The sequence below is a fragment of the Scomber japonicus genome, chromosome 23 (assembly GCF_027409825.1).
Source record: "Scomber japonicus isolate fScoJap1 chromosome 23, fScoJap1.pri, whole genome shotgun sequence".
NCBI classification, from domain to species: Eukaryota; Metazoa; Chordata; class Actinopteri; order Scombriformes; family Scombridae; genus Scomber; species Scomber japonicus.
The window spans coordinates 19,879,942-19,907,025 of record NC_070600.1 but is presented as its reverse complement, the minus strand read 5'-3'; the positions used below and the strand labels follow the sequence as shown (position 1 = coordinate 19,907,025).

Sequence of the window (27,084 nt, the reverse complement as noted above, 5' to 3'; positions counted from 1 at the left end):
GAGGAACAATAATATTTATATAGATATATACAAATAATACTGTACAAGAGCACAAAGGAAGGAATAACAAGAGTTTTCTGAATTCAGCAGTGGAGTGTAATATGATGATTCAATATACATAACGCTGTATCATAAACATTGGAACGGCTGTTTTTTTTTTTTGTTGAGTACACAAACCTAAAGAAAAGCTGCAGAGCTGGACTGAATCTGGACTGTGCTCGTAATATACCTCTGCATTCAAACATTTCCTCTCTCACACACTCACACACTCACACACACACACATTCAGACACACGCACATTCGCAGGCAAATACATTCACGTTTGGGGTAAAACCCATTCACTCTGATTTCAACACAGGCACACCTGGACTGGCTAAGATTGAACCACCTGTAGTGGCTTGTATGGCTTGTTCAGCGTCACTCTGGTTGCTTTGCACATTACATCTGCACATCACACACACTGCTGCCTCTGTGAGTGTGTGTCCACTGTAACTGAGCACACACACACATGGATGAGCTCCATTCCCAGTCACACTACACATACTGTGATTGTATATGTGTATGTGTGTGTGTGTGTGTATGTATGTCCTTCTCTCTTTAAGTGTCCATATGTCCTCAGTCCATCTTCGGCTAAAGTGCTGCAGAGAGGAAGAGAAGTTTTGTGTGTTTTTTAAAATGTGTGTCAGTGGGTCCTCAGGGACATTCAGTCACTCAGATTAGAGAACGATTGGCCATAGCGCTGAATTCCTCAATTTCTCGAGCTGCAGCAGCGACAGCAAAGAAGATTTTTGCATGAATCTTACACATAAATGTAAGAGTGACAGTTTTTCTCAGATGTGAGACAGATATGTCTTTATAAAATTAGGTCCTGTGTGCTTTTAAGCTGAAACAATTCACCAGCAGAATCATGCTCCCATAGGACAAAGCAGAGCAAAGGTGGGGTTTAAATCGTCAGTTCGTTACCCCAAAGAATCTCCCACAGCCCAGTGCGATTTAATCCACATCTGGAGGACAAGAAAACACAAATCCAGTTTTGTTAACAACAGTCTCGTCTGTCCACATGTGTCCATCTGTCCCTCCAGTGTTTCTCGCCGTCCATCTACCAGTTGCAGTCTTTCTTGAGTAGCGTAAGGACTTTGCGCCCCAAGCTGGCTTTCCAAGGCTTGACGAAGCTCTTCATGTTGACCAGGAGGCGACCCTGCTTACGGTCCGAGTGGCCCGCCACCAGGTACTCCACCCCTGAGAAATGAGGGCAACAGGTCAAGCATACTTTACCACACAGAATGAATCACTGTAAATAAAATTTTAAAAAACGTTGTGAAATATACCGACTGTTTCAAGAGACAGCTGCATATCTAATCAGGATGTTATCAGCCAGCTAAGGAAAACACTGGTGTCTGTTTCTTGTTTTCTTTGTAAGCCTGCATACTGGCAACATCTTGACACAAAATATTATCCTATTTCCTAACTGCAGTGTTCTTCCACATTTCATAACATACATGTTTTGCACATTCCCTAAATTGTCAAACCTCAGATACTGACTGCTTTGACATTTGAAGGACGAGAACGTGCCTCTGTGGGCCGCATGGAAACGAATGTACATGATTGTCATTCAGAGATGTTTTTGCTGGGTTTTCTTTTCTACTTGTACATATGGGGGTAAAATATGAAAGTTTTTTTTCTTTTTGCTCTTTCAAACCCAACTACCAACAGGAGCTTGTATCAACATATCAGGTTGTTTGACACGTGTTGCTGTAAGGATCTTCGAGCTGTGCGTGTTGGCTCCCCTGCAAGACTTCGTGACTTTAGATTTACCAGTATCTGCATTGATCTGTAGACCTTTAAGTTAATTTCAGAAACACTAAACTCCACCTTCACATACTTTTCAAATGACATGTACTTAAGGTATATTCAGCTGCAGGTAACCATAGCAACATCTCCTTTTTTGGCTTGGCTTTTTGAATTTTCTGTTAAGAGACGTCTCATGTCATCGTTAATACAGTGTCATTTTTTTTTACATACTAGAAGCATGTTGGAAAAATAAATAAATGAAAATTGCTTAAATGTTCTTTTTGTGTCTGTAATGTATAAATAAATCACATCACAAACTGACTGCAAACAACCTGTTGCCCTTTTGGCCTGTGGTTGGTGGCCATGGTGTAGTATAAGTGCAATAATACACTCTGAGGTGTGCTGATATAGAAAATAATAGACCCGAGGGAGGAAACACCACTGATCTGCCTCTCCCTTTTTATACCTTATCATATTTTATTGTCATTTAATCAAAGATCAGATACGGTCCAGACATGCTTTGCTATTGTATAACTGATATAATAAATCTTGCTTGATTCACTGTTCACCTGATTAATGCTATACCAGCACCAAATCACATTTTGATCGCCTTTGTAACACACATGGATTCATTTATTGCCCTTAACTTGTGTTAAGTGTTAAGTAAAGGTCATTATTAATCATTCATTGATATTTTTTATCCATTTCAATCCAAAGTATTCGTCTTTATAAACTGGCTGCACCCTAATCTTCACCTCTGAGCTGTACTGGAGGAGGGTGACAATGTGTGTGTGTGTGTGTGTGTGTGTGTGTGTGTGTGTCTGACCTGGGTTGAGGATGGGGCAGGTGCAGCCCCGCGCTGTCCAGGACTCGGGGTAAAGGGTGACCCGACCCCGCTGTATCTTCACCTTGGCGTTCTGACTGAGCACCTTCTGAACTTTGACCTCCACCTCGGCATGGGAGCCCTTGTCGTGGGCCGACAGCACCTTCACCTTCAGCACTGAGGGAGGGAATGTGAGGAAGAGGAAAGGAGGAGTCGGGAGAAGGAGGAGGGAAAAATGTAAGAAAAACATTAGCGTACTAGTTTGTGTGCCAAGTGTCAAAGTTGGGAGCACTTTTAAGCTAAAAATTATCTCTTGCCGGCTACCAGAGGTGATATATTTTACACAGGAGGACTTAAAGATGGCAGCTGCTGTGTTTTATCTGTGGAGTTTTATCTGATAATTATAATTCTTTGTAATTGGAGCTGAGTTGTATCTTTATTGCTATTACTCATGTTTTTATCACCAGTAGAAGCGATGGCCAAAACTATATATTCTAATTACAGGCTATTTGTAGTACAGACAGTGTGTATGAATTTCCATTATGATTCTTTTAATTAATTCCAGTAATATATTAGATTTTTGACACTTGAATCCAGCTGATGAGTTACAGTTATGTGTGTAAGTGTGAGGAAATCTTACCGTATGCATAATTCATGGTGCAGAAGAGTTTACTGTTGGTCAGGGCTTGCTCTTTGCACTCACACTTCTCTGCAGGGGACAGACACAGGCACACATTAATATTTGTACTATAACTGATGTTATGTGTGTGTGTGTGTGTGTGTGTGTGTGTGTGTGTGGTCTCAGATCTTGTACATAGCGTCCTAAGGATGCAGGAACATTGTGTGTGTCCAGTGAGGAATGTGCCTATGAAAGCTGGTGGTGGTGTGGGGGGTCTAAGAGAAGGGACATTTGGAAACGACACACACACACACACACACACACACACACACACACACACACACCTTTGTCTAATGTCCTTCTGAGGCCCTATCAAGACTTTCATTACTTAACCATTAACGCTTGGTCACTGGACTGTGGAGGAGGATGAATACCACACACACACACACACACACACACACACACACACACACACACACACACACACACACACACACACACACACACACACACACACACACACACACACACACACACACACACACACACACACACACACACACACACACACACACACACACACACACACACACTTTCTGCATCTCACCTGAGTAGTGGAGGGCAGAGAAGAGTTCGTCCGCTCTGAAGATCCTGACCGGCTCGCTGGAGTTTCCGTCTAAGTTGTACAGGTCCAGATCCGAGCTGGCAACACAAACACGTTGCTCCATTAGCACACACACTCCAAGGAACGATAATAACGAATGTTGAACTACCACATCTATTATACGAAATTGTTTGATAAAGGTTTGATAAGATCTAGCTAGTGTTTGGTTTATGCTCCAGAGCCGGTTATCTCAATAACTACCAGCTACAATGTCAGGTCTATATTTTCCTTTGGCAAATAGAAATAATTTCAAAATACAATAGCCACCATTTACATGATTCACCTCTTTTCCCATTTAGAAACTTCTTCCTATCTGACATTTACAAAACGACAGAATTAACAACTTTAGCAACGAAGACTATTGAACAGACAGCTGTTTATGATGTCATCATGAGGAGGATGTTGAGGTAACTTTGCAAAGGAGGCTGATGTCTTGGCATTTTTACATATATTCACCTCACGTTTTGATGCTTTGACCATCGACATAAAAATCTGACATCATAACAGGATAAAAAATAAACATAAATAAGAGAGAACCACAAACAGCATGATGTGTCTCCGTTATGCCTAAGTTAACAGGGACACCAGATCTCTATGAAATTTGCAGATGTTTAAATTTTTGTTTTCCTCTGAGCATTTTGTGGTGTTTGTTTTTCCGATTCCTGTCTCCAAGGTCAAGAATAAACTCATGAATCTTAATGTTTTGGCATCTCTATCTGCACCATAAGGCCAAACTTTCTATTTTAACAGAAGTAATCTTGTGGTCACATTGCAATAAGTTATTTTGAGCTTTGAAGGACAAACTTTAAGAATTTAACAAGGACACAACCTCAGTTAGACATTCAATTCTTGTCCTCTAATTCCTTTTAAATCTCTATTTTCTATTCTTTATCTCTTATGAAGTGGATGCATTGTGATTTTTTTCTTCTCTACTCACCCAAACATGCAGTCTCCAGTGAACGGATCACAGTCTCCTGCACAGTCACAAGGACGGCAGCCATACTCGTGGAAGCCCCAGTATCCCACCATGCAACGGTCGCAGTGGGCTCCGCCGACTCCCGGTTTGCAGATGCAGTTTCCGTTGGAGGGGTCGCAGAGCGAGCCGTCGGCCAGGTGGAACGGCATGGAGCCCAAGGGATGACAGTTGCATGCTGGGAGAAAAAAAAGTTGACAGCGTGAATATAAACTTGTAGCATTTTAACATAGTTTTTGGGGTATTTTCGCCTTCTTTTTTTTAAGCTAGAGGGCAGACAGAGGGCTGGCGTGTTTTCAAGAGCGTGAAAGGAAACACCCGGCACTCCTTTTCCAGAAGATCCTGGATCCAAATGGAAAAAATGTTGGCTCAGGGCTTCAAACCGGCTCTAATCAAAACCAATAGGTGACGTCTCACCTCACTACATCCATCTTTATATACAAGCTATAGGTCAGACAACACTTCACATGAGCTAATACTTTTCAAGCATAACTTAGCCCTTAGTCATACTTATAATTCATATGATACTTGACATTTTGTTGGCATTAGCAGCTGTGAAACTTAGACTGTTTATGTTTAAATTTCCTCTCGTCTACACCACTGACCACTCCTGCACCAGCTCCATTTATCATTAAAACTTCATTTTACTAAATCTATATTAAAGAAAACAATCAGGACTTTAAATTAAAAAGTCATGAGAGGAGTGCAAAGGTCCTTTACTGACCTACAAATCCTTATTTATCACCACAATTTAGTATTTCATCAGTCATCGGTTTTGTCTGTCTGGTATTGTTGCAGGAGCTTGTAATACAAAGGCCTCTCTCCTTTTCTTATCTCAAAACACACCTCTGCAGCTTTCTCCCTCCCTCGTGTCCCCTCTAATTGTGTGCTGATATGGTGTTCCTTAAACAACCTCCAAAAACAATATACTTGCATGCACACACACCACATACACACACACACACACACACACACACACACAGAGTACATAACACTCATCCGTGTTTCCCCCCGGCAGTCTGAGAAAAACTAGTGTCTGCCGTCTTTTTTCCCTACTGTTGTGAACGCAGAGAACCAGACCCCTGCAGGAGGTGTCGGTCGGGCCTCCCCCATAAATCTGTCCCTATCTCGGGGGCAGACGCAGAGGTAGGACGCGAAGGGAGGGAGGGAGGGAGGGAGGGGGAGGCAGTAGGTGGAAGGGGCGAGACGTGGTGACGGAGAAGCAGAAGACGAAGAGGGAGAAACAAAGAGGGGGTGTTGTTTTGGAGCCATTTCTCTGCAGTTTAATGATGCTTGAAGCTTCACTGGCAGTAAATGACTCCAAGTATTTACAGTAAACTCAAAGCCCTGTCTCCCTGCCTTCTTACCTCTATTTTTTTTAATGAATGCTCTTTTTCATTCTAGGTTATAAAAGGGAAAAACTCAACTTTAAGTCATAGATATAATGACATACTCATGATATGCTATTAAATTCACTCACACATTTAAAAAAAACACCCATAATGTATTATTTCTTCATTCTAAAATGTGAGTATTTATTGCTTTCCTCTATCTATTATTGTAAATCAAATATCTTTGGGCTTTGACATTTAAAGACATGTATAATTTCTTATTATTTGCAGACATTTTATAGACTAAAGTATGAATAAACTAATAGAAATAATCAACAGATTAAAAGATAATGTAAAGAATTGTTACTTGCAGCCATTTGAGGGTTGCAATTTAAATATATATCACCTTAAAGATATGATGTACTTCTGTGCTGTACAGGGTGAGTTGCTGGTTAAACTCCAAAAATAAATGCAGGTAAGGTATTTTTTTGCAACACTTACAAGAAAAAAAGATGTCACATCGGTCCTGCTGACTTCCCAGACATGTTGCTGTCTTTATCAAACAAATCACCCGGGAGAACAAAGATGAGATAAGATAACCTTATCATAAAGACTAAAGTGTACAATATCAGTAAAATCATAAAGATATCGGATCTATGGATGAAGACATGCGCATAACCGCTCACAACTACTGAACATACAGTATACCGACTCTTAAAGGGGTAATAAATTCCAGAAGGAGAAGAGCAAGAGGTCTGATATCAGTCCGAAAAGTGTGTTTTTGTGTGTCTGTGCTATTGTTTAGTGAGCAGTTTGTATATGTTAATAATTAACAGAGATTAAAGCACAACCTCAGTTGCATGTAAAGCCCAAACACGTGTGGTGATGTGTTTATATAACTGTGTGAGAATTTTTTTATGGGCATATGAAAAGGGGTCATCACACAAGGATTCCTGTATGTAAATATTGGTATATATGGGTATGGGTGTGTGTGTGTGTGTGTGTGTGTGTGTGTGTGTGTGTGTGTGTGTGTGTGTTGAAGAGAGCTCTGCAGGGATCTTTACGAAAAAAAACTTAACGACTGTGTGCTGAGACATGACAGGACACTTGCCTGAACAACCCCCCCCTCGATGTATAGGCAACAAGCTCAACACAAACACATACTGTAACTTTCCCTCCTTTAAGTGTTTTGGTGTGTACGAGCTTGCGTGGAGTATTTTCTTTCCCGGGCCCCTCGGAGCCCTGGTATGAAAAAAATGTTCCTCACAACCGAGGGAAATTCCTCCATTGTCAGCAAGCGTCTGCGGCGGGATTTCACAACCTGCACCTTTCGTCTCAGGGGTTCTCCAAGCATGCCGTCGCTCCTTTTTTTCCCTATCAATCAGCTGTCAGTGAGGATCGTTAGCTCTCCAGCCTCCACTGTTAAGATTACAGGTGCAAAAAAAAAAAAAGAAGAAAGAAATGGAAACACAGCTCTGACTGATAAAAATTAGATGTTTCCAACTAAATGTTTTTGTATGGTCTGGTGCAAATTGACAGTTGTTTTAGATTCATAAGACGGACTTGACAATCTTTCAAGTCCTGTCTTAAGACAACAGTCAGGTGCTCAAAATGAAGTTTTTCCTCGCTGTAATCATTCCTCCTGTTCATACTGACTATTAAAAAGATGTTTTCAAAGTAAGTGACGGCGGCCAAAATCCACACAGTCATTTAAAAATTGATGTGAAGCTTATATTCAGAGTCAGCAGTCTGAGTTAGTCATATCAAGTGATATCTGGCACATTTACAGTCTTTATAGCATCAACTTCCCTCTTTGTGTTTCCTTGTTGAGCTGTGGTGGAAGTATAGTAACAAAAAGAAGGACTTTGGCACTAAAAAGACTTCATATTAGCTTCAGATCAACTCTTAAATACATTTCTTTGCACAGAAAGAAGGAGGACTGTGGATTTAGTCCTCCATCACTTACATTATAAGTACATTATGAAGAGATCTTCTAATGGTCAGTATGAACAGGAGGAATGATTCTATGTTCATTTGAGCACCTGACTGTTGTTTTAAGACAGACTTGAAAAATTGCGAACCCATCCTTTAAGGAGACGTGTGTGCATACATGAATGCACACACATGTCTGAGCGTTTAAGTCCAGCATACCTGCAGGACTGAGCATACTGGGTCAAATCTGACAGATAATCGGAGGGAGAATGTAGCCACTGCTCTGTGTTTATAGATGCCTATCTCGTGTTTACTTAAGACTTGTCTCATCACTGGAGGACAGCACGCCGCTCGACCCACCCACACACACACACACACACACACACACACAAACACAAATACACACACACACACAGAGGACCCTCACACATTTACAACCAATGATTACCCTGAAGCTACTCGAGTTGTGAGTCACATATGAAATATGGCAAAACAAGCTGAGATGGACAAGTGGGCTTGTGTGTGGAGCTTCCAGTCAAGACTCAGGTATGCCACCATCTGATGATTAACTATGGTGTAAACTTTGGACGCAAGCATGGGTTGTCTGCGGTCTCACACACACACACACACACATACATACATACAGACACAGACAGGCGCACACACACACACACACACACACACACACACACACACACACACACACACACACACAGCCAGGTGCCCATCAGGAATCAGCGTCATCCAGCACGTCCCGGCTTGTGATCGCAGTCCTCGTACTTTCCTTTGCGAGGATGAAATTGCATCGGCATTGCAAATGTGTACGAGGTTATAATTCATACCAGCAACATTTTATCAACACTGGATATGATGAATTACGCTTTATGACATCTTACAGTGTGTTTTACATGTTGCACTTGTGGGTTTCTGAGTGTCAGATTGCCACAAAAACAAGCGCAGGTTGGAAAAGCCCCTGCATCTAATGCCTACCAGTGAAATTCCTGAATTCCTGAGGTGATGTTAACATTTTGGGTGTTTAACGGAGCAGTGACTGAGATCATTATGAAGAACCTGGATTACATTTTTTAAGATACATTTCTCCATATAATTATTTTTGAATGATAAAAACTAAAAAAGTGGGAAATATATGCTATTTCTGAACATGAAGACATTTCTACTTACTAAATGAAATCCCAAAAATCACATTTGAAGTTAGGAGCACATCTTTCAACTTACTTGTATTCTTTATTTAACCTTCATGTCATCATCCCGGGTCAAATTGACCCTGTCTGTTTTGACTGTTCCTTCCTTCCTCCCTTCCTTCCTTCAGTCTGTCTTTCCTTCTTCTCTCTTTCCTCCTTTCTTCCTTCCTCCCTCCCTCCTTCTTTCATTCCCTCCGTCCTTCCTTCCTTCCTTTCCTTCCTTCCTTCCTCCCTCCCCTCCTCCCTCCTTTCCTTCCTTCTTCCCTCCTACCTTCCATCCTTCCTTCCTTGACTCGAGGACAACAGGAGGGTTAAACAGGAACATAATAGATGTCATACTTGAAAAGGTAGTGCATACATCACAGCAGGTGCAATCGTCTACTGTAAGTGTGCCATGTATGTGTCAGCCCCTCTAGAGTTGCCCCCAAATCTAAATATTCTTTAACATCTCTACAAACTTGAGCAATTTAAGGGTTTTTCATTTTTTATAACTCAAAGGTAGATGAATTTCAACACTAGAAAAACTTCTCAAAGCAAATTCTTTCACAGTATGCTCACTTTTTCCAACTAGAATACATCACTAACTGGCAAATTAACTCGTATAACTTGGTTTTAGCACAGTAAATTTATTATGGTTGACATCAGTGGTGGTCATAATTTCACAACAGGGATTCTGTTACCAGTGCTTCATTCAGATCTCATTTCCTAATAATCCCTTCCTTCATTAAAACAAGATGAGTATATAAGATTTAAACAGATTTTTTCCCCAATCTTCTTTCACTGTTTTTTCATCATGTACCACAACCAGACACTCTGAAACCGCTGGTTCAGTTTATAGCCCCCTTGTTCTGCTTTGTGCTATAAAACAAAAAAACAGCCTAAAGATTCAATCCAGATGCATAAAAAAGGTCAAATTTGGGGCGGCAGCTGGCAAAGTTTTGCTGATCTACTGAGTAATGGTCTTGGTTGCTTAAATCAAATATTGTGACACTTTGAAATGAGTAGAGTATTTATGAGATACACAGAGCAAATTATTGACTTTGTTCTGGGTATTTTTTCTTTAAATTCATCTTTCTATACCCCAAAAGATGCCCACGCATGTTTACTTATGATTGCTTGTGTTTAGTAAGAGGTGAATGATGTATGTTTTGGTGTATGTGTGTGTCTTACGTTTGCAGGAGTCGGGGGCGGTGGGCGGTCGCTGGGGGTCTCTGAAGAAGCCGGCCTTGCAGTTCTGACACTGGCGTCCTTCAGTGTTGTGCAGACAGTCACACACGCCACCGCTGCGCTGGCCGGACTCGCGCCACGCCGACCAATCAAAATGGCAGCTCTGAGCGTGTCCGTTACACTTGCACTCTGCGTGGGTGAGAGATCGCACATCGTCAGGGATTTGAAATTAAATCAACTTTGAGTCACTTTAGTTTGCCGTATGGTGCATCCTACTGTCATGATGCATTAACATAGGAGATATTTTTGTTTCTTACAGCTAGCAGTAGTAAATAGGTATCTGTTAAATTTTGTTCATTGTAATATTTCTTTGTTGATGCCAAATCTGCTTTACCAATCATTACTGACAGAACTTCTTTCACTACCTGAAACCTGAATGTATCATCCTGAGCAGAGACTAAAGGATGAAATAAAAGTAGTACAAGTGACTATAGCTACACATTACATGAGATGTTATTAAAGGGAATCTATTGTGCTCATTTCTAGCTCCATATTTTTATTCTGGGACTCCACCAGAGTGCCTTTGCATGATTCACATATACTGGCCCTTTATGCAGCTCCTCAGTTCAGCCTCTGTCTCTTAACAAGCAGTCTTACCTCCTGTCTCTTTAAGACCCCCTCTACCAATGAGCCCACTCTGTTCTGATTAAATTAGCGGCTGTATCACAGGTGTGTTAAGTTACCGCTGATGCAAACCCAACATTTCCTGCTTTACTGCTTCATATTAAAAGCTTTTAAATGACTGAATCAACAGAAGTCCAGTCCACATTTTACAGCTAAACTACTTATTCTTTACCCCACTGCGTTATGGTGTAATGGAAAAAAACATTCACAAGTGTGCCAGCTCGACTTGCGTCATAGCTTGGTGTGACTAACTCCAAAAGAATGAAAAAAATGCCATAATGTTAGCAGAGCAGAGCAGTGAACATATGACCATATAAGGAAATCTGTCACAAGTTGACGTCAGATTGGGCTAGAAGTAGAAAAAAAGGTTGGAAACTGGTGCTTTTTGCTCACAGGGATTACTTCTACATATCTCATTATTTGGCATTTTGTCCACGTCTAACATGAGCATCCAGCATTGTAACATTTGATATGTACTGTATACTTCCTGTAGTGGAAAAGGTGTCAATGTAAGACTCACTCCGACATTCTTGTGGAGCCCCCGTCAGTCCGTCAGCGGGCTGCCAGGGTCGGTCGTTGTAAAGAGGTGCGCAGAGCTCGCAGTGATCACCTGCAGTGTTGTGTCTGCACACACACTTCCCATGGACCTGAGAGAGAGAGAGAGAGAGAGAGAGAGAGAGAGAGAGAGAAAGAGAAAGAGAAAGAGAGAGAGAGAAAGAGAGAGAGAGCGCTCATTAGCAACAGCCGAATGATAGACAGAGGTAGAGATGGAAGGACGGGATGAACAAAGAGGTCAGTGTGATGGAGAGGAAAGTTTCCCATGTGAGAATAGGCCTGTTGGAGGTGAGGACTTCCCCTCCTTTCCATCTTAACATTTCTTCTTCTCTCTCGCCTTTCTTTTCCATAACTCTCCATCTCTTTCTTTTCCTCTTCCTCTTCTTCTCTACTTCCTCTGATTTTCTCACTCCAATGCTTTCCAGTCTCTCTCTCTCCCTCGCCTGAAATTAGTGAATGGAGATTGATTGTTTGGCTTCATCACTGGAAACAAGAACGGGCCTCTGGACTGAAAAGCCTTAGTGTGTATGTGTGTGTGTGTTTACAAGTTTGTGTGTATGAGACGAGTGCAAGTATGCGGCACTGAGAGCACAATAACAATCTCCTTGTCATTCCTGTGAGCTGGAATGCCATGCATGCTGGATAATGATTGAAGGGGGGGTAGGGGGCAAGGCATCTGAGGAAGCTCTTTATTTGTTTGCGTTACACCGTGCAACTGTAATGTAGGACACACACACACACACTCACACACACACACACACACACCGAGAGAGTTATACAATGATTACAGAGGTAGACACACACACAAATATGCACGCTAATTTCACTAAATTCGTTTCCCACGGTGTGCGATGTGTCACTGCCTCACAAAACAGCTCTGATTCATGCATACACACACACACACACACACACACACACATATACATATACATATAGAGTTAAACACATCCACATGCTATAGGAATACAACAAACATGTCCTCTGTCTGAACTGACCTCGGATCAGTCCAGCACTGTGCAGGTGAACTCACACACACACACACACACACACTAACACACACACACACACACACACGCACACACAAATACACGCACACATGACTGATTTTACACACATCACACACCATTTCAATCACTCTAATAGGGCAAGCAATTGCATAAATGAGAGGTAGGCATGAGACCTAATGACACATATCTCAAAAAACCGAAGAAGGAGAAGTAATTAATGAAAGTTGAAGAAGTCCAGAGTGGAGAGAGAAAAGGAGGGGCATGGAAAAAGAAAAAAAAAACGACCAGGAGGAAGGAAAAGAAGGGGAAAAGGCCAGCAGTAGCTGGCTCGGGTCCAGACAGCTGGTATTTCAACCCATTTCATATGTTTACCATACCGTGATACGGGACAATTAACACATGTACACACTGAGAGCCGCACACACGCAAACCATGTAAACTCTGCCATACAAAGGACAGAACAAGGCTGGACTGATACAGGACATTGCTGACAGAGATATTTCTGGAGGCTGCTGATAGTTAGCATGTTTAAATTCCACACTACTTTCATGCTAAAAATGGGGCAGCTTTGAACTCATTTGTAACACATCCAAACGCTCTAGGCTTTTTTCTTTTTGTCTGGACATCATGAGGCGTCTCAGATGTGGCAGCATTTGTCGTGTGGTGTGATGGATGAATAAAAAAAAAAATTGTGCCTATTTTTGATCCTGATACTCTATCTGCTGGGTGAGGCTCATGCCATCATCCATTGGATTGCTTTGAAGCTGTGTGAAGTGCAGAGTTGAAGCTTATGATCAGCTCGGCACCATCTTCTCTGTTTGGAGCGACGACCTTCCAAATAATGAATGTGGGGTGTTGCTTTTCATGCTCTGGAAACACACCACGCTATCTCAGACTATAGCTTATATGGTGCACACTTGGGCTATATTCTTTAGTTAAATTGTACTAACAGGGCAAGTATCGTAATCAAGCAACAATAGTCCTACTCAGTATAAGTCTTCAAATCTTATCAACGGAGCGATAATTTCTAAAATGACCAGCAGCACACTTATTAGAGGCCCCCAATTTAGAGATTAAGATCATAATGATTAGCTGGAAAAAAAGATTGACTTTGTGTTTCTAGAGAGAAGTTGATGCTTTTTGAATGGGGGTCAGTTGGATCAGATAGTGGCCTTCAACCTCAAGCCTTGGGAGCGGCCGCGCTTGGTCCTTATCAGGAGAACATCGTGTCGTTTGAATCTGGTATAGGAAACAGAAGCTGAGAAAAAAGATTACGTGCAACCAAAAAAGAGAGTCGAATAGTAATGTAGATGAAAAGTAAAAGAAAAATGTGGAAAGAGATGCAGATAGATACACACACACACACACACACACACACACACACACACACACACACACACACACACACACACACACACACACACACACACACACACACACACACACACACACACACACACACACACACACACACACACACACACACACACACACACACACAGGCTGAACTAATTGCTGCTAACGCTCCAGTAGCTGTCCCTGGATGTCATTATGTGTGTGTGTGTGCGTGTATGTGCAACTATATGTGTGTGTGTGTGTGTGGCTTTGTGTCAAACTAACAGACAGTGTAATCACCCTGGACCGCAAAACCCCATGTGGGGGGGACAGGAGCGCAAAAACACAACAACAAACAAACCAGTCCCTTCATCCTCGTTCACACTGTCTGGGCAGTAATGACGCGATGTATCAGGGCCACTTTCACACACACACACACACATACACACACACATATACAAAAACAGGCACACGCACAAACAGACACACACAGACAAACACACACACACACTCAGAGAGCAGACAAAACATTGCATGCTTAAGCACACACACCTTACACATGCAACAGACCAAACAAACATAATGTACATTATGTTGAATAGGCTAGAATAGATTAGACCTGGCTAGAATAGAAAAGACTAGAATAGATTAGAGTAGAATAGAATAGAATAGAAAGCTATATTATATGTTTGCTGTATATGCATGTATGAAAAGCCACGAAAAACAGACAGACACACACACACAAACACACACACACACACACACTCATGCCCTTCCCTTCCCTTCGTAATCTCTGCCCTCATCTCCTGTCTTGTGCTGCTCTGCTTGTTTGGGTTTTGCCAGAAACATCGGCTCTGGCTCGAAACGGAGACACAAAACAAACTGCTGATAGGCGGGAAAAGGCACTTATATAACCTCTGTGTGTTTACCGAACGCTCCCGCATGGCACACACACACACACACACACACACACAGACAGACAGACACACACACACACACACACAGTGCAGCGACACTCTGATGACCTGAGGTAATGTTGCCAGGACGGTCGAGAAGTATTTACTGTTCAAACTTTAAGTCAAGTGCGCAGTTAGACTAATATTTATTGGTCAATTTATGTAGATAAATGAGCTGGGCTTAAAGTAAGCTTTAAAATATTTTTTATTTCTATTAATATAAAGGATAGCAGAGAATCGTTTTACAGTCTTGAGGTCTAAATATGGCTTTAGAGGATTTTCTATCCCTCAAAAGAAGGAAATCCTGATGAAAACACTCCTTGGAATTTCTTGGCATGGGAATAAGTCAGATTTGAAAGATTTAAAGAGCTCCAACTTCCTTCCAAAAACACATATGAATCGTCGTGTTCATTCATCATGTAAAATACCAAACATGTTCTCTGATTCATGTCAGTTAACGTTTTTCCAGCTGCTTTTCATAGTGCAATATCTGCACTCTAGTAACTTATGTTGGTATTTGTCTTTTTTTAAATCGTTTCCTGCACTATATGATTGATTTAGTATCTGAAAGGATAACAAGTATGAGCATAAAATAATCATTACTAAGAGCTCTTCATGCATTCTCCTTCACATATTGAGTCTTATTCTTGTGAGGGATATTCCAGTGAAGGTTTTTGGCTCCTGAATCTGACTCAATAACTTATATCTGCTGCCCAGTTCACATTCAAAGCCACATCCTAAAATAAGATAAGAAAAGGCCACGACCTGGATGTCGGAGAATCTTCAAAGACAAGATAGAACTTAATTCATCCCAAAAGACATTTTTATTGCCAATGATGTTCAGCCAGAATAAAAAAATAAATATATTCAGAACAGTAGAAGACACGCAACACTGCAGCTGCAGCTACTAAATGTGGCTCACATTATATTTTACAAGCTACTGGAAGTCCTGCTTCAAAATTATGAATTCGATTATCTTAAATTGTTAATATGATATAAATGAGAGTTCAACTTGGGGAATGTAACTTCTGAAATTCATGTAAAACCAGTAAACTTGCAATTATAAAACATTGTTAAAGTGAAATGATTTTGTGGCCGAGTACAGACAGCAGTGTGCAGAGAGCGCATGTTTAATGTTGGGCTTCTGACAAGTTACAGGATTAACAATAATTAACAATAGCTGATATGAACACTTGCAACATTTTCTCATTTTAACTAGAGACGGTAAAAATGAGAAGCCGCAACCTGAATCTTTTGTACACTTCAATAACACAATAGAAAGAGATTGGCCACCTAACAAATTATTATGAGATATGTAGCTACTGATAGCAATCAGGAAAAACAAAAGTGCTATCCTCTTTCCTCTTTTGGTTGACTCGCTTCCTTTGTGCCGTAAAATCGAGGCTTCATTTTCCCATGAGATGGTACGGCGGCAGACAGAATTGCATGGTGAAAACGAGGCTTGTAGGAAACCAGTCTAAACGTCGATGGTATCATTATTCTATACCCATTACACTGCAATCTACATTTACTCCATAATGATAAGATAGAGCAAAAAAAGTGGTGTACTTCCACTTTAATTTGGGGAGTACAATGTCTAAATAACCAATATAAATGATGTCTGAAATGGTGAAAATTAGACTCAAGTTTTTGTCTGGCTGTAAAATACTGTGACTAAAAAACTATTGCTAGTACAGGCACAGGCAATAAAAACTGTGTGTGTGCACTAATGTGAAATCCAGGAGAGATGTTGCATCAGAATTAGTTCAGATTGAGAGCATCTCATAGAAAACCAGCCACAAATACACATTAATATGAACCCACATCAATATTTTTCATGTTAGAGGTGAAAAATTGACTGAATTCTCATTAAGAAAAAGGCCAGTATCTGTCTTTGTGTATACTGTAGTACCACTGTTTATCTAATGTCTTTGTTTATAAGTTGTAAGGGAAACTCCTTGTTGACTCTCACTTTCCCTGTCGAGCTTCACTGATTGCAGCAGAACAGCCGCTCTGCTTCAAAGCCGTCCAGCGATTCTGTTTGTGGAGATGGCCGTGATAGGAACCCGCCTATGAAACACTTATGGTTGATCTCCAAGTGAAAACACTGTCTGTTCGCACCTTTATCAACGCGCAGACACATCATCACCATCATTAGCCCTCGGATTAATCAATATCTACATCTCTCTGGTTGTCTTCCTATCAGGAAAGGCAGCTCTTTATCTGACTAGACAGAGTCAGAAGACCAGAGGAAACAGGAGAGTGAGAGAAAGGTGATCCTCCCCCCTCCTCCTCCTCCACCACCCCTCCCTTCAGTCTGTTATTAAGACGACTGCCAACACAAAGTGACGCAGAGCAAGCATTTTGTCTGGTATCAAGCATTATAATCTTGATTTACATAAAAACAAATGGAAAAAGCCTCCATGATAATTATCAAAACAAGTGAAACTCAAAGAAAGGAAAGAAATGTCAAAACAAGTCAATTTAAGGACGAGTGCTGAACTGCTTGACCTCTTCTCTGGGGAAAAACTGCTGTTTCTTAAGGTTATGAATGAATGAACATTCACACAAAGTTACGACTGATTCAACTGTAATTTTATAGATGTAATTTTTCATGTTTTTAAAGTTAGTTTTCATAATTTACCAGCAGTCTTTGACTACTATTAGTGCTATGGAGCAAGTGTGTTCCTATTTTGTTGTATCTTGTGCTCTTCTACCACCAATTGGTGTCGACAAAAGTGTAGTACATGCTATTCCATTGAGTGACAGCTGGTGGCGGTGATGTGCTGAGAATATAGCGATGTGCTGGCAAAAGGCCAATAAGACTGCTAGCTGCTGTGAAATGTTTTTTTCTTTTATAAAAGGACACATTAGTTAGTGAGAAACACAAAAAACTCTATAGTGTACTTTTAATAGTTTAGTAAGATTTAGCGGAATTCCTCCTAACTCAATATCCACGTCTCTGCTCTCAACTGCAACTCACAGTCTTCACTCGAGGACGGAGGTTGTTCAGATGCCATAGAAATATACGACCAGCTGCTATCATAACTCACGTTCCATACGAAGGTCATGTGATGGCAGCTGAACCATCTCCGTGACAACTGAGCAAAGTCCATCCATTGATAAGACATTGAGATGTGGCTCTGGAGAAAGCTAGGATTTCAAGTTAAAGGCTGTTATTTATTTGAATTTTCAGGAATTAATTTTCAAACTCAATAAAAGAAAAAGTTGGAGATTTTTTTCGAAACACGCCCTCGCTACACTTCACTTACCACGTGGTTGGTGCGGTCTCTCATTGGTTGGTACCCTGGAGCGGGAACACACTGCTCGGCGTGTCCGTTACAGAAGCAGCTTCCCTTCACAATCAGGTCATAAATGGCAAAGTGTCGAGTGGGAAGTGCTTCGTGTACAGCGGTTGGATCTTTGGCCTGGCAGGGACACGACTGGGGTTTCAGCAGTCGGATTCGGACGTTGGTCACCCTCAGCTGCTGCTGGCCCTCCACCCCAAACGGATCCAGGGACTCCCACTTCGGGAGGGTACGGTAGATCACCTGCCAGTCAAAAAGAGAGACAGAGAAAAAGATCCAGTGTCACAATTTATAATGAATCAGCTACATATAGAGGTTGTACCACCTTCAGAATTTAGGGGATTCATTTCAATGGAAAACACAAAACAATTCGATTAGTTCACAAAACCAGACCTCTTTTTTTTTAATCAATGTGGTCTGATGAAGCCCAATCTACATTTTTTAGCAACTAGACTGTAAAACAGATGATTATTGGAGCGTGCCACTCACTGAGCCATCACTAGTCTTTGCTTCTGAGTTTCAATACAATGAATTTCCTCTCAATTATCCAGCAAACTTGGTTTATGAATGAATTTGAGATGGGGAAACAGGCAGTGCAGGTGCAGAATCATGTGTAGCTTTACATAGTTTAAATAGTTCACAAGCTTTGGGAGTTCTAAGAGGCAGCAGGTCAGTACCACTCTAATTAGACTATTGCTTCAGGCTATAAAGCTAAATTAATTCTCAGGGGATGTTTTCCAGACAAAATTTGCAGGCATGTCAATAACCAGTTGTATCAAATCAGACTCCAGGTGTTGCTCTGATGTGTTGTTGAAGTGGTACAAGAATTCGCACGCTGTTCATTTGAAACAGAAATGAGCTGAAACTCACTCCTTATGTAGCCCCACTTCATGATTTAGAGGGTTCAGACGAGTGTATTTAGTGACACAATCGGTTTCATTGATGCTGCTCATGTTACTACATCTGTCATGTTAATGGGGTTTATTTTGGTGCCATTTGTGCCACAAAACTATGGTCTCACACCCGGTCGTCATTGACTACATCCTCACGTGACCATGAGGGTGCTGGGTGTCCTTGAATGAATGCACACAACCTTTCTCTCTCTCTTTCTCCCCTTTTTCTCTCTCTTCACCCTGTCTGGTCCCAGACCTTCAAATCGAGGATCCCTTTATAGGCTGCCATCGCCATGGCTACTGCTGCCACTAGCAACCAACACCGCTGCTGTTGTCAGGGTGAAAAAGTTGGTGTCTGCCCCAACTCTCGCTGTGAAACAAAAGTGTGTGTATTTGCAGTGTGTCTCTTCACCAAAGTGTGCGTTGTTGTCACTGACTGGCTGTCATTGATATTATTGGATGAGTATTGTGTATGTGTGTGTGTGTGTGTGTGTGCGCGTGAGTGTTTTTGGTGGAAGGTTAGGGGGAGATGCAAGCAAAGCCCCCATGCTGCTCCCTCATTGGCTAGATGACTGGCCGAGAGTGTGATGGGAGGAGCACTATTAATTTCCCTGTTGTTGGAAAAGGTCACGGGGTCACGGCATTGTGGTCTGCAATTAAGAGAACACGACAAATAGGACGAGGGGCGCCGGTCCGCGGGAGAGCACGGAGAGCAGGACCAGACAAAGACAGGGACGGAGATGCAGCTTCACATAACTCAGGGCTGGACAAAAGGCCTGCGACAGCACGGCGACACCACAGCAACACCAGCACACGCGCGTGCACACACACACACACACACACACACACACACACACACACACACACACACACACACACACACACACACACACACACACACACACACACACACACACACACACACACACACACACACACACACACACACACACACACACACACACACACACACACTGGCCTGCACACAGAAACACATCAGCATCGTGCATTCTTTAACACAACAAACATTGCCTAGAGAGGCCTTCGTAGAGCTTTTACTACACAATCCTCATAGTTTCCTTTTGAATGTGAAGGCAGAAAAATAGAGTTCGCAAATACGCTGATGACACGCATGTTTATGTTACTCTCTGTGTGCTGCAGAGATGGCAGTCCATGGATGCCCAAGAGTCTGTAAAATCATATTTAAGAGAAGTTTAACTAACCTATAAATATCTGTGTTTATCTTCTTTTTGTTTTTAAATGGGTGACATTTGGGTTTAAAAACATAAATGATACCAAACGCAGGGTGAAACTGGATGATGAAAATAAGATCTGAAACAGAAACAGTCAAATGTTCAACAGCTTTTTGTCTTTTCTCTTTTTATTAAATGAAGCCTTTTCAGAGCTGTATGAATGAATCTGCTCCTTTCTAAAAATCTGGACATTTTTCGGTGAAAACCTCAAAAGGTACAAAGTTTTTGAGCATTAGTGGCCTTTTGACGCAATATTTTGATGTGAGAATCTGTGTTTTATTTGTATCTCATGCTCTACTAGCATGCACATTTTTGCACATGCATGTCACAATACATACTCCTAACAATTTACTGCTATGACAGAAAAGTAGTGCCACAAGAGGCGGTAAAGAGGAGGATAGTTACAAAATGTGGATATAAACTAATTCAGTTGGATTTGTTGTGAATGTTACCATGAGTGTTATTTACAAAGAAATTGTACATGGAAGCTTTAGTAATACTGAAATTCACTGAACATTACGAGTAGAGAACACAAAGCATCAACTATTTTAATCTACCTTTCATCGCTACTGTACCACTGCGGTTCTTCTAAAGTCTTTGAACAGTTGTTCTACAGAGGTCATTAATCATTAGTATCATTATAGAGGTTGGAAACATCTTGAGACATGATGGAGGTGCAAAGTCGAAAGTACACAGGTGAAAAAGTTCTAAAATATGTAACAAGAAGAAATATGTAACAGGTTAAATGAGCTATCATTCAATTTTATCTCACTGAGGCCCGAGGCAGTGGGTTCACTATGGGCCATGTGTCTACTCATAATTGTTCTTCCTGTTTCGGGCCGAAAACTAAAGTAAGTCTGGCTTTAACAGCCCTAATTCCATCAAAGCACTGTGGACTGTAATCTGGTAAACAGGCACAATGGGCATTGATGGAAGGAGAAAGACGACGGAGAGAGAAACAGAGAGGGGGGATGGGTGTCTAGCCAACAGTATACCGACATCCATCAGAGCAACGGCACTTCCTCCCCAGCAGACAGACGGAGAGCCGACTGTATGTGTTTATTTGAAAGGGGCATGGAAGTGGATGTGTGTGTGTGTGTGTGTGTGTGTGTGTGTGTGTGTGTGTGTGTGTGTGTGTGTGTGCTCGAGGAAAAAAGACAGAATATATGTGTGCTCCCTCACTCCCTTCCCTAAGGAGGTCAGTCTACAACAAACACTCACATTCTTCAAGCCCAGCTGACCTCATAAATAAGACAAGGAGCTCTACACACACACACACACACACACACACACACACAACCTTTTCTCCACATTACAGGTGAACATGAAAAGCTTCCAGCACAAGAGATGACATGCTTTCATGTTTGCAGGAGAAAGAAAGGAGGCAGAAAGCTGAGAATACCTGCTCCCTGTAACCCCCTCCGCCTCCTGTTCACCCCTCCACCCCTCCACCTCCAAACCTTCCCTTCGCTGCTATCCATCACAGCTCTCATCATCTGATCACGGAAAGCTCAGACGCTCACATGCAACCCAACATGCTTTGATACACGCTACAAAAATGCACGTGAAACACTCAACAGCGATCCCGCACACATGCACGCATGCAAACGTGAAATCGAGTTATCAGTCATGTGATGTGTCTTTTTTTTTTACATCACTTAAATAATTCAGTTCATATTGTTGATGCAATGACATTTTATCATGTTCATAGTTCAAGTTGCCAGTTTTTAAATCAGTCAATAAAGTTGTAATTCTGCATATCGTGAAAAATTTGAATCACAAGTTTTTGTTTGACCAAGAGTTCAAATTTATGATGATATAAAAGAGAATGAAAACAGTAAATCCTCATATTTGAGAAGCTTAAAGTAGCATTAAATGATAAGTTTTTTGAGAAAGGGGTAAATAAATGATTAGTTATCTGAAAAATGCAGTAATCAAATGATTAATGTTTCATGGTTGTTATCAATGACAACTAAGTCTGCTGATGGAAAAGCTTTTAGAGATTTTTAGTAAATGCTATTTATGTGATTTTTTGTCAAAATAAGATTTCAACAGCCAATACTGAATCTTGAGAGGTTACACTGTGCAGGTGCATATTAATGTTCATACATGCTCTTCATATTTGTGTATAAAACAAAGAGGAAGTGAGTTGTTGTAGCCATAAAACACTTAAATTTAACTTAACACTTAAAAATAATCTTGTACGTACCACAGACAGTATAACTGTCAGCATTATAGGTGATTCACCACCACAACAAAAATACAAAGAAGCAGAAAACGTGTGAACAGCTGAGCAGCAGCAGCAGCTGTAGCAGGTCTGTCAGACACTTGACCTCTGTTGACCTCTGGGTCACTGATGCAGGGGTTGAATAACAAAAGTCATGCTCCTAAGCACAGGTGTGTGAGGAAGCAAACATGCAAAGCTCAGAGTCAGAGAGAGAATAAAAAGAAAATAAGCTGCTATTTTCACACCTTCATGGACAAAAAGTAGAGAAGAAATCATGTTATAAATGCAGTTTCTGGCTTCTGTCTACAGACATGCAAACTCGTTTACACATACAAACATATAAGGAAACACAGCAGGAATACATAGAGGAAGATTTATGTTACAGCAGCAGAATAAGGCCATAACAGCTGTCAGGAATACTTGGAGGGAGTCGAAACAGGGAGAGCCCATCAAAGAGGGCGTAAACACACATTACATATGAGAGCACTGCAGGGAGCTTCACCACGCTTGGCATGCGCCTCCACACACATCTGCAGAGCAGCTCCTGACACACACTGCTTCAATTAAACATCAATAGGCTTCAGGAAGCCCTCTCGTGCTACAGTCAAAGTACGCCTATTAAACACTCACTCATGCACATACACACACACTCGCGGTGCTACCCCCACCTGGCAGCTCAGTGTGCTAAGTACGTCGTATGACTCTCGCATGTTGCGTGACTTACTGCAGAGAGAACTGAAGTTGTTCCAGCAGGCACTGTGATGATAGAGAGGGTGCACTTTAAATCATCTGTTTAGAAAAGAGCGAACATCTATCTGTGTGTCCAGAAGCACGGTTTACCTGCCATAGATTGCATGTATGATATGACATCATTAGCACTCTGTAATACAGAGAGGGAGAAGAAGCTGCCTACTACTGAGAAGGAAACTCCTCTGGTCGCCCCCTCCAGCGATCCACTGCAGATGTGTATCTGCCCTCCTTTCCACCTGCATTAACCTGCTTTCTGAGTGATCTGACTGTGTTTGGGTTGAGGAGGAAAAATGTATGAAATCCAGATGGGAATGGGACTAATACAAATCGGATCATGGCATGCAAACACCTCTAGAGGTTGCATGTTATTTGGGAGAAAGAAAGAAGATTGATACCACTACTACTTTTTTCAAATTATAAACATAGAATTGAAATCAGATTTCACTGTGTAAATGTGATACAGACACAACTGAATTTATTACACGTTTTAATATACTCAATCGGTCTAATGTCGCTCATACAGAGAAGTACTTTAGCATGTTTCAGCTCATTATTTTAGTCCTTGCACTGTGTTGGATCATTAACTGTGAAATTCGGCACACTATCAATCACTTGCACTCACTTAAGTAAAGACATTTCAGTCCTCAGACCTTCATTAGGAAATGTTCCTGTCATGATTAAGTGAGTTAATTAAGTGAGTTCATTAAGTGGTCAACAGTGCAGGATTTTTTGATCCTTTCACAGCTCATTGTTTTGGAAAGCAGCCAAGAAAACCTGCCGTTGCACGTTTAAGAACTGTAACTTTAAAGAGTGGAGCTTATGTGGAGTTTTCCCCTTATCTGAATTGAGGGTATAAGCATAGTAGATTCCATATGTTGGCCAGATTTGAGCCCTTTTACCCCAATTTCTGATTTTTGCTAAAGATAAATCAACTTGAGACAGACTTTGATATCTTACAATCTGGACGAGACACACAGCTTCCACCTCACCTCTCCACGGTTGCAAGGATAAGCCCCGGAGTATTTGGAGGTGCAGATGGCTCCGTCCCGGCCTGTGACTGCCTTCCCCTCCTCTAGCCCGAAGGCGGAGCTGCAGTTACTGGCGTAGTACTGCAGCATCTTCCACGTCCGCCCAAAGTCCTGTGAGCGCTCCAGGGTCATGGCTGCAGGCCGCGGCGACCGAAACACTATGATGAGATGCGTGAAGTAGAACTCGGCCTCCAGGTCCAGCTGCACCGTCTCGGACTCCACTCCCTCAGCTGACTGCCACCAGGTGTTGGGGTGACGGAAGGAGGAGTCGGACATGGCGCTGGCCAGGTGGGACATGAGGGGCAGGGCGGCGTTGCACTTGGCACACTTGGCTGAGGTGCAGGCCAGGTTGGCATTGGGGTCGGCGTAGGCGCAGTAGAGCTCGGTGCCATTGTTACCGCAGACGGTTTGGGTGAGGACGCGGCGGCCCAGAGCCAAGTTGCCCATGCGGGGGTTACAGGCTCGGCTCTCACAGCGAGGGGCCACACCTGCACGAAACACCTCCACTGACAGGCCTGAATGAATGGATGGAAAGAAAGCAGGGGAGGGAAAAAAAAAGAGTGTTTACACAAGTACCTTGACAAATATGGGCTGAGGTGACATAACAGCTTTGTAGAGAAAACAAGAAAAAAAAAGTGAATGTGTGGGTGTGGCAAGGTGTGGCACTCAGGATGCCTCAGCATAAAGAGTCAGTTCACCCAAATATCACTCATCTCTAGTTTTATCTAGCCAGGCAGATGGTTTTGATTTGCCCAGATTTTGTCTCTGAGATTTCTCTCTTCAATGGAGGTGAACTCAATTTCACTTCTGGAGCCCAGAGCTTTAAAGAATTTCATTTTACAAATTCAACACCAACATGTTTTTACAGAAACAAAGCCCTGGTTACTCGAGATAATCCTCAGAGCTCATGGTTTTCTTTTGGACTACTCCTCTGATAGAAAGGAATATGTGTCAGACATGAATATCATAAAATCTGGACCTACATCTAATAATTGGTCAAATTAACCAATTAATAATGACTTGTTAAAAGAGAAATAATTGGCCACTCTTTGAACTTTAGTGGACAGAAACACCTGAGTATAATATCTAGTAACAACGTGTTTGTGAGAGTGAATGGGCAAGCTGAGAATAAGAGTGACTCACTATATCTGTGTGCGTGTGTGTATGTACACAAGTCAAGTGATTTACCTCAATCGGAAATGTTATGCAAAAAGGGATAATGGAGGCATTGTGCACCTGCTTGCCACAGACTGCAGCCAGCGTGGTGGACTTTGACACAGATAAAGTTTGGCAGCTCTGGGAAGATGAGCAGCATTCAGACGCCTTCCAGACGCTTCTGCAACCCCCCTCAGGGCTACAGTGTCATCTTCCACTGTAGGATTAATTATCTCAAAACCTGCAGCTCCCTTTTTCTTTTCTTTTTTTTCCAAGTCAAAAAGACCTCACCGATGGACTCATAAAAAATTAAGAGGTTTTGCACTCAGGAGGGATGCTTTTTTTGTATTGTTGTTAGACTGTAGTTGAAGCTGAATTACATAACTGTCTGTGTAGGTGGAGGAGGTCACAGCAGGAAGACTAACATTTGACATCATTTATAAATTATTCACCCATTGTGGTAAATATAAGGAAGTAAATTAACAGTTAAGAGAGTAGAATTATGTTAAATTAAGGTATATGCCATTTTACAAGAACTTTGACATACCTAATTTGTAAACTATTCATCTAAATGTAAATTAAAACCACATTTCTTTCTTTTTTTTAAATACCAAACCTCCATTAAAATCTATGCCAGTTAACAACAATGACATTCAGACATATTCCCTGTTTTTCTGTTCATCTATGAGGTTAATATGGACACAGGAGCTTGATCATTTAGTGTAGCGTTATATGATACACTTTTAACTCTGAATAAAAGAGAGTTCCTGTGTCAAGACTCTGTGAAAAACCACTCATCTCGTCAGATATTAAATTGCACGATAATTCAGGCGAGTTCTGCACTGCTGCACTTGTCCCTGAAGTGGTGGAAGGACTCAGCCACAATAAATAAACTCTGACAATGTGATGTTTATACATGTGAGTTATAGATGTGAAAAAAACACCACTAACCTGAATCTGACAACAAGGCCAGACTGATCACAACTAAAATCAACATGCTGCAGCTTCTTGTTCCTGAATTAATCCAAAATATGTGGAGAAAACTTTAAAAGCGCAGGATCCGGTTGTAGTTATTCAGACATCAAACATTTAAATATCTCATCCACGGTGGCACACAAAATTAAAAAAAAATAAAATAAAGACAGGTGCGCAGGTTCAAATCCAGTGTGGACTTTCTCTTTCACTCAGCTGCGATCCAATAAGGCAGAAATAACTCTGTCTGAGGAAAAAACATGATCCCGCACGGTGCGTGGCGTCCCGCAGAGAAGAGAGGAGAAGTGGAGTGAAGGAAGAGGAGGAGAAGAAGGAGTGCTGTTGTTGCTGCTGCTGGCGGTGGTGAACGGCTCTGTAGCTCAGTTCCTCTGCTGCTGCTGCTGGTGCTGCTGCTGCTTCGGGACCTGCAGCGTGTTTCATTTCCCTGCAGTGTGAGC

The 27,084-nt window shown here is 41.7% G+C and overlaps 1 protein-coding gene across 1 annotated transcript; it reads right to left on the bottom strand.

The window, feature by feature from the left end:
• Nucleotides 1–27,084, bottom strand: ntn4 (netrin 4). The gene is made up of 10 exons (XM_053314155.1): nt 26,606–27,084; nt 24,461–25,014; nt 18,313–18,591; nt 11,708–11,834; nt 10,507–10,692; nt 4,836–5,049; nt 3,842–3,936; nt 3,256–3,324; nt 2,619–2,792; nt 1–1,240 (listed from the first exon to the last, which is right to left on the bottom strand). The coding sequence occupies exons 1-10, from the start codon at nt 26,649–26,651 to the stop codon at nt 1,101–1,103; spliced, it is 1,884 nt and encodes a 627-aa protein (XP_053170130.1). The 5' UTR covers nt 26,652–27,084; the 3' UTR covers nt 1–1,100.